Here is a 10,936-nt window from a genome sequence, read left to right on the forward strand (position 1 = left end):
ATGGGGTCTTAGTGACACATAGCTGATATTAAAGACAGCTAAACAAACAGTCTTGAAATCATGTGAAAGCTGATTCAAATCTTCTTTTAAACAACGAGAAGAGAATTACCTTAATGAAGTTGCATCTATTGCAAGATTGCTGTGTTAGACTGAATTAGTTGAAGCTTGTTGTACCTTTTCACTTTGCAACTAAGTGTATATCAACTCCGTACTAAATGTCAGCATGCAACACACTCACTTTTGGATAAACAGTGTTTTACCATTTCCCATCAGCAGCTGCAGGAATCTACCTCCTCACAGACCCCAATGAGGAGAGTGGATAAGCATTCCCTTATTCAGCAAAAAAATATCCAGAGAAAATGTTTTTTAATTTGAAAATGAGAGTGGAGAATAAATCACAGAATATTTCACCCACAGCAATTGAAAAAGAAAACAGGCTTGGCTGGTAGTGAGTCAGATAAGCATCTGGCTGGAGGTCACCTTACATCCTCTCTGCTGTGTACTGTGAGGAGACACAGCAGCTCTTCAGTTCAGGACACTGAGACAGTAACAGATTAACTGTACTGTAGTGAACAGTACCAACACTGCACAATGTGTTTTACCAAAGAATTCATTATTTCCTATGTTGTCCCCTTTCTTCAGTTTTGCTTTTTTCCCCTTATTTTAATTATTTTACTGCTGTTCTTAACTGTAGTTAAGAAGTTCCATTCATGATTATTTGCTTTTGTTTGTTGCAGAAATTGATGAAGATCGTCTCCCAACCCAGTTGTACAAGGTATATAACTCATTGTGTATGATCAATCATGTTATTGAGATATGATAGCATGAATAGAACTAAGTGAATTATAGATTCCTTTTTTTAAATTACCGTAATCTCTTCTGAAGCATCTGAGTGCCCTTTGCCCAGCTCATCTGCAGTTTTGATGTTTCACAGGCAGCGTTATTGAACTCACCCCGGCAGCGGAGAAAAGGGCAGAAGGGAACACCTACGATGAAAGGTAGAGTGTGTTATTATTATAGTGGCTTGTTATCAGTCTCTGTGTGATGTTGACATTTGGTATAGCGAAAAGAAACGATTGTAAATGATATTGCTGCAGAGTAAGAAAGAAAATGTTGTAGAAACGAAAGAAAAGTACAGTGCATGAGAAAAATACATGAAAAGAAACAGATAAACTAATCACAGGAAATTACAAAGAAGATATGACACCAAAAACTGTGACATCAGAAGTAGCCTGCGTCATTTGGCTAACTCAAGCGAGTTTATCAAGTAACCCAAATTTTAGTCAACTTTTCTGAGGATTGAGAATTAGCTACTTATCTAAACACATTTCTATACAACACTATTATGTTGTCATGATTGTGTTTTTTTTTTAAAGTTGAACCGTTGTAGAGAAAGAAGGTGTTATGAGATGATATAGTTTTAAAAGTTCCAGTCAAACCTCAGATAGTGAAAATCAATATCAAAACCATTTTGGGAATTTGTAATTAAAATAATTTGATGTATTAAAGCGAGAACAATTACAGTGTTCTGTTAAAATCACCAATCTGATGTATATTTTTCATCTACTCAAAGAAGTTTAAGTAAACAATTCAGTCAGACTCTTTACATAGAGCAATATTTATACACCAAATGTGTTTCAGTAGAACTTAATCGGACCACATTTTCCATCTTCCCAAATGTTAAAAAACATTTGAATAGAGAGTTCAATTGGACTTTAAAACACACCTTGAGTGAGCATCCAGAAAATGCACCTGCATTTATCATACCATATGGCATGTAACCCTGTTTAGAGTTAAACCTTAAAAAAGGTCAACCTACCCTCTAATGGGACACTATGCCAAATGTCAGGAAAATTCAACTAAAATAGTTACAGTAAGCTATGGAAGTGTTTTTTTTTTGGGGGGGGGGGGTATATTTTAACATAGAGGTAATTATAGCAGCCCCTGGCACAGCAAGGTTCCATTATCTTTGGTTTTCGTACCATAATTTCCCATTTTTTTGTTTGTAATTGGGTCTTTGTGAGATCAGGGCACTTGTGGTCCTGCTCCATTTAAATGCAGACTGAAAAAAAACAAAAAAACACAGAACCTGAAAAGTGTTCAATGGATATTTCTGTTTTTGTCACAGCAATGTGAAGCGAAGCAAACTTGGTGCACACATTTCCAATTAAATACAAACACTGAAGGTAATTGTAGGTGTGTTTATGCGGAGAAAACAGAATAAATTACAATAAACTCACCGAAGCAAGGGAACAATAATAAGGAGATAAGTGAAACTTGCTGCTCGAGGATGTTTATTCTTCAATTAGTTTCACTGTTAAAGAGCTCTTAGTGTGATGAGTCACTTGGTAGCATAAACCCATGAAGTTAATCTGCAAGCTTTAGTTTCCCACTGCAAAGAGATTAAGAGTAATAAAACCATGAAGGAGGATTTGAGAGGAGATTAAACATCTCCCAGCTCGGATGCATCCTTACCTGCCTCCCCACACAACTGCTGGCTGTTAATTACATTTTGAGAATTTATTGAAAATGTTTGACCTACAATATTCTGTAGTGCTGGATCCCAACCATTCCTTCCATCTCTTTTTTTCTGTGTACTCTTTATGCCCTGTTTTTTTTCTACCATTTGCTAAATGTAATTCCTGGTATTTCCCCGGTGATTTCTTCCTTCTTCCATTCCACTCTTTCCTCCAATCCATGCCTCTCCCCTCTTATCTTCCCTCTTCTCCTCCTGTTAACTGTAAACCTTTCTCCATCGTTTATTTTCGTTCTCTCTGATCTCCGTCTCCTCCCAGAGCTGCAGTTCATGGTGGAGCACCACCTGTACCGGCAGCAGCAAGGCGCTGGGGACGAGTGCTCCTCAGAGAGCTGCCTGTCAGACCGGCCCAGCCCTGACTCTTTTCCCCCTGGGGAGGAGCTCCCACACGACGACGAGGCCACAGTGGAGGCCTTTGAGAAACTGCGCTGCCAAATGGAGGGTATGCAGCTGTCTAATCAGCAACATAAAACGTCCTTGAAAACCTGAGTATTTAAACTCTTGGATGAGATCCTTATAAGGAGTTGGATGAAGTAACAATGTTTATGTATGTGGATAAGTGAGAGAGAATTTGGCTTCCCAGTCCTGAGTAGTAACACATCTGTAGCTGCATCTCCGCAGTAACTTGGGGATCAGGGACTTAGAGGCAATCAGTGCATTTCCCTCACATGGACCAGGGTCTAAATAAAGTCCTCGTGACTTTATTCACCCCACCAAAATGATCGTTCTCTGGGGGCAAGAACTATCAAACTATAGTAGTATACTTATTTGCCTAATCTTTTTTTTTTTTTTTTTTTTAAAGATTTATTTTTGGGCTTTTAATGGAGAGACAGGACAGTGGATAGAGCCGGAAATCAGGGAGAGAGAGCGTCGAATGACATGTGGGAAAGGAGCCACAGGCTGGATTTGAACTTGGGCCGGCCGCTTGGAGGACTATAGCCTCCATACATGGGGCGCGCGCACTAACCACTGCGCCACCAGTGCCCCTTATTTGCCTAATCTTAATGGGTTTTTTAGACCTCCATGGGAACTTAGATGACATTGTGATGGGGGAGTCCTTTTTGGCTCTTTTAAAGGGCTCCTGGAACTTGAAGTCATGTGTACACTTTTGGCAGAAATGGCTCTCAAATGATAAAGTGAAGAAGCTGCAGTGTCTCTAGAACAGCGGGGTCACAAGCTGAATCTGAGCGCTCGTTGGATAATGAATCAGGACAGCGAAATAGAGTCCGTGCTATATTCATTTTATGTTAATTGATGAAGAAGTTGATACGCTGATTCAAACTGTAACCAGTGATCCAAACTGTTGGATTGACCCAACTCAAGTAAAGAACAATTATGTCAAAATATCTGATTACCTTCCATTACTGCAATTTCAGACATTGCACACTGGAGTTGTTTTAAAGACTATGAATGACTGTGCCAACAAAGGGGTGTCTGTCAGACATAATGGGTGGAAAGAAGATGGTGGGAAGACACTAAATGAAAGGAAGGACACGTCAAGAGATAAGGAGGTCTCTGCTTTAACAGGGTGCTGCAGTGAAGAGATGAAGAATATAGAGCTTATTAACATGAGGGAAGGGAGTAGAATTGGAAGGAAAGGGGGATGAAAAGTAAAGCATAAAATTATGTAGGCAGCATAATACTTGCTGGAAGGGATGTATGTAAATGTATGAGAGGGTTCTGAAGGAGAGGATTCAACAGAGGTGTAATATAGACACGGGGGGAAAGTGGGAATATGGAAAGAAACCCTTTAAAGAATAGGTTGGCATTTTGTGTAAATACTCTTTACCATTTTCTTGCAGAAAGTTTGATACAACTGTTGTGTAACTAAATACTGTGTATAGTTTATTTTTCCACATCATTATTTCCAGTGCTTTAAGTGGATTAAAACTAGTACTCCCCTTATACACCTCTTGTGAGTGTGTCACAAAAACAAAGAACTTCTGCATCTCTGTATCACCGAATCACAATGCTCAATGTCCAGTTTTTGCAAGGAATAGTTGTTTAGCCATGTCAGCACCAAATGATGGTAACAGATTATACACCCGTTCCACTCACTTGACATCCCAAGTTCCTGCTGTGTTTGAGCAGCTGTGAGCTGACTTTGCTACGTGTCTAGCACCCTAGAATTGCGTCTTTGCAAATGAACCATTTCATTCACGTTCAGTCACGTTCAGCTGCTGTACCATCAACAGATGTTGGTGCTGCATCTGACTCATCGCTGCTGCCGGAGGCGCTAACGTAAAGCTTGCGGCTATAGACCATTGTTTTCTGGCGGTCTGGTAATGGACTGTCTGAGAGCTGTGTCATAATCTAACTCTGCTCTGGTTCGTGTCGTCTTTTTGCCCTTTTGGAGCCACGCAATATTGCCATTGTGTACGTTTTACTCCCCTTTCCCTATTTTATCCGACAATGCAGTGACTGATGAGTTCACATGTATCGGTATATAATGTTACACTCATGGATTAAATAAACTAGTGAGCGTTACGTGATTAGAACTGCAATGACGCGCGCCTTTTTGTTCTCATGGCCCATGTGTGATTTATTTTAGTTGCTATTATGAATAGCCAAGACAAGCTGTAATATGCAGAGAACAGGAAAGAGTATTGGCACCTGGAGAAGTCCCAGTACCGGAAAAAGTCCTGGTACACCAAGGGGTAAGATTTAGAAGTGGCAGTATGCGTACTAGAGCGGACCAACCCACTACTAACATCTAGGGATTTTTTCCGGCACTGATTTTATCTAGTTATAAATAAGTTCTGGCAGATATACAGTACTTTGTTACAATGAGATTCAGCAGCTTAGCTCAGCTAACCAGCCAGATATTAGAGTGATATCGACCTTTTCATCTAACACTCTGCAAAAAAGTTATTCCCCAAATAAAGACACTTAGTGCAATTGAATCACATTGGCAGGCAGTGTGTCTGTCCAGTGCCAAAAACGGAGGGTCAGCTCCTGCTGAGGCCAGATAATTTACTTTAATGGCTGCTGAGTAGATTAGAGTACAGCTCACACTGTACACACACACATTCAGTGATTGTCCAGAACTAATGCATCACAAGGGCTGCTTTTGAGAAGTGCCAAATTTGTTAATTTTTTATTTAACTTAAATTCACCAGGGCACACAGAGATGTTTTTTAAAGCCTTAAATTAAAACATGGCCTATTGAAATTAGAAAACAGCATATTTTTATGGATTTCTCACATATTAAAAAGGAACAGCAAATTCACCTCTCAGTCTAGATGAAAGGAGCACAATGCATCCTGGGAAAACAAATCAATGATCATTAACACCAGCCCATTGAGAGCAGGTTAACTTCACCAGATCAGCCTTTTAAATCCACACAGTATGACTAAATAACACCGGCTGAAAATGTCAGGTGGAATGGATTTGCTTTGGTGGGATGACACGTTATTCAGCCCCTCAAGGATTTGTTTTTAGCTTCTCTTGTGATTGTTGAGGCCTCAAATGCTGTTTTTGCAGCTGCCTCTTTTAGCATTGTAAGTTACAATTTATTAAGGCTTTATGTGTAACATCCATAGTACTAGAGGACACACTTATAAAACCTCCCACCTGGTGGGCTGAACACTACAGAAATGTTGCCTGACTCAGTTGCCACCTAAAGACATTTTATTTTTTAAATAAAAGACAATTATTTTTCAATTTGATACACTAAATGAAAAGGAATGAGATCGATTAAGCTCAATTAAATTAATATTACCAATATATTAAAGATACTGCCAACCTCTGTGTCTGCTTTGATATATGTCATTTTCCAAACCCTCATCTCATCTCTTTGTTTCCTGCAGAGTTCTCCAGAGAGAGCCTAGAAGCTGCAGGTGGGCTCGAGTGCCCCCTCTCCAACGAGAAAGCAGGATGTTCCAGTGCTGCCAGTGTAGCAGATCCCTCAACGCAACAAAACAATGCACAAGCAGGTACAAGAGAGTCAAAAGAGCCTCAGTTTTAAACAGGAATGCTCTCCTCTCAGGGGACTCCTCACCATCTGCTCACTGTGCAGAGTTTATTTAGATATGATGAACAGTTCAGCAGGCATGGCTTGGTTTCATGTAATCATGGCTTGTCAACAAACATCTCTGAAGGGGCCTTGATCCACACTTCACACAGTAATGCCTAAGAGCTAGCGCCTGTGCAAGAGCGAAAACAATTGAATACGGGTTGAACTGAGAGTGTGCACATTTGAATTCTTTGTTTCTTATTTGTTTCTTTCTTTCTTTCTGTTACAGGCATTTGAAGATTGATTATTTTAAAACAAACAAACAAAACAAATTACTGTTTATTACTTTCTGGAGTGAATTTAAGATGTTGTATGTAACACACATTATGTCTCATTTAACTTCAGATAGTCCAGATAGTGGACTGTAAGTTAATTTAGTTGGATTTAGCGATTCAGTTTTGAAACCTTGAGTTTTGATTTTGGCCTGGGTTTTTTTTGGATCCGACACTCTTTGCTATAGTTTCTGAGAACTGGATGTAGTCTCTGCTTTCAAAAGTGAAGCCAATATAGAAGTGCAGTTAACCTGCATTATCTGTTATAACCAGCTGGGGGAGATCCCTGCAGTTGCAATTTTGAGTTTGATTGTATCAAACAAGAGAACTTCTAAGTCTCTTTATGACCTCAGTTAACAATTTTCTAATGACCTAATGGTTGCAATCACCAGTGTTAAGTCTTGTTATTACAGTCAGATATAGAGTAGTGCATATGCTTTTAGGTCGGGCTACTTGTGATTAGCAAGCTCTGTAGCAGGTTGGTCAATCAAGATAGGGATGTTACAATTGGTATCCAATATGGAATTTGAATAAATGGTCATTTTTGGATCCAAAAACCTAAGATTGAAACAATGGGTGTCGTAACTTGTCACAACATCCTCTTTGCGCACTGTCAAATCAAACTTTTTGCAACATATGGACTTGCCCCCTGCTGGCCTTCAGAAAGAGTGCAAGTTAAAGGCAAATGGCAAAGCCCATTGCTTTTATTCAAGGTAGTCGGGCTGGATACAAAGTCAATGGAAATACATAATGGGCGGCAGTAGCTCAGTCTGTAGGGACTTGGGTGGGAATTGGAGGGTCGCCGGTTCAAGTCCCGGCACGGACCAAGTCCGGAAATTGGCCTGGTAGCTGGAGAGGTGCCAGTCCACTTCCTGAGCACTGCCGAGGTGCCCTTGAGCAAGGCACCTAACCCCCCCACCAGCTCAGAAATGCCCACTGTGGGCAGCCCCCTCACTCTGAGACCTCTCCATTAGTGCATGTCCATAGGATCCTGTTTGTGCATGTGTATGTATTTCAGCCTATGTTTGTGTAGCATGTTCACTAGACAGAGTGTAAAATGAATTTCCCCTCGCGGGATCAATAAAGCATAAATTATGATTGTTATTAATAATTTGGGTTATTTTAAGAGTCAACAAGTATTAATTTGGAGATTTATTCTATTCTTACTGTTCAGCTACAAGAGTCCATTAAGAAACCCAGAAGTCGGCCCCTTCTCTCTCTCACAGTCTTTTTTTTCTCTGTCTATATCTTACAGACACAAAAGCAGCAGCAGCATCCACTGCGAGTCAGCCGGCAGAGGAGAAGGCAAAGAAAAGCAGTCAGGAGAAGGATAAATAGAGCAGTCTTCTGTTCAACTCAATGCTGCTCAGTCTGCTCAGCCAGCCCAACACAATGACAGAAGATTGTGTCTGCAGATCTACTTTTTACAGACATCAGGGCATCTACGTTCCTCTACAGTCAGGCCTTAGTTTCCACCAGAGAACAAAGGTTTCTACTTTTATTTTATTAAAAAACTGTGTAAATTATAAGTATTCCATAATGCTATACTTGTTTTCTATCTCTTCCCCCTGCAATTAACAAAATCTAGCTTACTATTTGTACGAACTGAACTGGGAGTTACTAGATAGATAGATAGATAGATAGATAGATAGATAGATACTTTATTGATCCCGAGGGAAATTCAAAATTTAATTGAATTTAATTGAATTCAAAATTCAATTAGGAAGGAGCGTCTGTCTCGTTCACACAATCATTGTCATAAACAGACATGCATAGCATCACCAAAATTTGCAAAAACATTGGATGTCTAATCTTTTTTTTTTTCATGAACTATGTGCCATGACTTCTACAACTCGCAATACAAATGTTTTCCCCTCATAAATAATGGGATAAAAAAACATCACTTATTGATTCAGATATTTTTCTCCGAATGAGTTTGATGCTGAGAGTGAAACATAGACTACAACATCTGGGAGAATTTAAATATTTACTAAGACATTACTGATATCTACTATAAGACATTGTTTTTTTTATTCAGTTGAAATTAAATTGCATGTTTTTTTGGTGCAGCGTTAGAGCCCTGATACATATCTGCTTTGAAGTGAAATTCACTTGGCACTTACTGCCCATGGGAAAAATTCTAAAAGACAGAAATGTACACTCTAACATTTACTACATTTCATGATGGTGCCCCCTATTAGCAGAAATACCAGGATGTAAAGATGTAGCCTACACTAATGGAGACCTTCTCTCCAACCAGTTAAAAACCAAACCAAATAGTTTTTTCTTTTTTTGAACCAAATCAACATAAAGTGCCACCATCCTGGTTGTATCAGGTGAAACGTTTTAGAATTAGAATTAGAATCAGTTTTGTGGGTCAAGACATCAACAACCAATCTGCATTTGGTTCAATTTGTATTTACTGAGGTTCTCGTGTGTTAAGCTTTGAGTGACATACAACGCACTCTAGTAGTTTTAGGGCCATTGTATTTTAAACCAGCTATGATTTATATCTGATTTGCAAAACATAATACTAATAATTTCATGATGGTAAATTGTTGCTGTCTAAATTCCCTTGAATCAATCTGTAAAAATGATGGCTTAGAAAAATCAGAAATGGACTGTTAGTCTGAACAGAACCTGAGACTGACAGTCAAACAGCAGCCTGCTACACAACACATGTCAACCTTCTTTTTTCACTTGCATCTTTTTCGTCTTCATTCTTATCTCACTCACAAAAAAAGAACAAATGCCTTGTCGTGCACCTTAGCTTGTCCAATGAGCTACCTACCTAACGAACATTCAAAGGGAAAACGTTCACTGCTAACTTCAGTTTGTAGGTTAGCTAGCTTAGGACATGAGACATGTAAACATACCTTCAGATTTTTTTGGGCTCTAGATACAATGTGGTCCTTATTCTTTAACATCCGGTCCATTCATAACATGCAGGCTGAAATCTTCATTTGTTAACTGCTGTCAATCAAACACAGACATAGACCCGCCCCCAGCTGCAGAATAGAAACATTTAAATTTCTACAATTTCCAAAGACACACACACTCAAGCCCATTTGATAAGAAAAAATATGAATGATAATTGTTTGAAGTTTAAATGAGCTGATTTCATGTTTTGACTGAAAATATTGATAAATTAATTTGGATTTTGTAATAAGAGTAAAAAGAAATGATTCGGATACTAGGATAATAATTCCTCCGATAATCTGCCAATGATATCATGATTTCTTACAGTAGTACAATCATATACCAGATAACTGTGTTATATTTGAAGCAGGGTTCAGTAGGGTTTAATCTGCAGATATGTTTTTTTTGTTGTAAACAATACATTTAATTGGGAAAAGCCCCCACGGTGAATAAATTGCACCCTCATATTTGACACTTGAATGGTTTTTGGGAAGCTCATTTCCTGTTATGAACAAAACTTCATGCATGGCACAGAATGTAATATCATTTCAGTCTTAACTTAAGGTCTTCACTGGTCGCTAACTGCAATGGCATCTCTAGTTTGTATGCAAAGGATATAATATAAAGGCTTCACCACACACTGACATGTTGCTTATTCTGTCTGTTAATTGTATCAATGAAGCAGCTTATTTTGTAGATTATGTGACAATCTTTCCATAACCTGTGACAGGTCGGAGAAAAGTAAAACAAGCAAATGTTTTACTTTTCTTGTTTTAAGCAGATTAAGCTGTTTACATTTGTTCCCCCTGAGCTGCCAACAACAACCCTTATGTCCACAATGAACAAAGAAAGATGGTAAAACATTCCTGTGTACGTTCTTTTTCTTCTTCTGCAGTGTATTTATGGACCATGTAACATTTGTTCTGTTTTGACGGGTAATATTGTTCTTTAAATGTATTACACCTTTGGAGTTTTGTTCCAATTTTACTTGAATTGATTGATGATTACGTCTGTAATCTAAATTTGTTTGATACAATAAAACATTTAAATTGGTGATTGCTGTTTTTCTTTGTTAATCATACACAGTCTTTGAATTTTCAACTAATTTTAGAGATCAAGAGCGTCCAATGTGTAAACAAAGATCTGCATTCCCATTAAAATGTGACGAGAAAGGGCATTTATGGGTTAGAGTCT

The 10,936-nt window shown here is 38.7% G+C and overlaps 1 protein-coding gene across 1 annotated transcript in view; it reads left to right on the top strand.

Moving 5' to 3' along the window:
• The window catches only part of LOC132978133 (protein phosphatase 1 regulatory subunit 1A-like), a 30,539-nt gene extending 20,229 nt beyond the window's left edge, over positions 1-10,310 (top strand). Inside the window, exons 3-7 of the mRNA XM_061043197.1 lie at positions 738-775; positions 935-998; positions 2,796-2,978; positions 6,346-6,471; positions 8,079-10,310. Of these exons, the coding sequence (XP_060899180.1) occupies positions 738-775; positions 935-998; positions 2,796-2,978; positions 6,346-6,471; positions 8,079-8,161 (494 nt within the window). The 3' untranslated portion in view covers positions 8,162-10,310. The remainder of the gene's footprint in view (positions 1-737; positions 776-934; positions 999-2,795; positions 2,979-6,345; positions 6,472-8,078) is intronic.
• Positions 10,311-10,936: the final 626 nt, after the last annotated feature.

This window comes from Labrus mixtus, chromosome 7 (genome assembly GCF_963584025.1).
Source record: "Labrus mixtus chromosome 7, fLabMix1.1, whole genome shotgun sequence".
Classification (NCBI taxonomy): domain Eukaryota; kingdom Metazoa; phylum Chordata; class Actinopteri; order Labriformes; family Labridae; genus Labrus; species Labrus mixtus.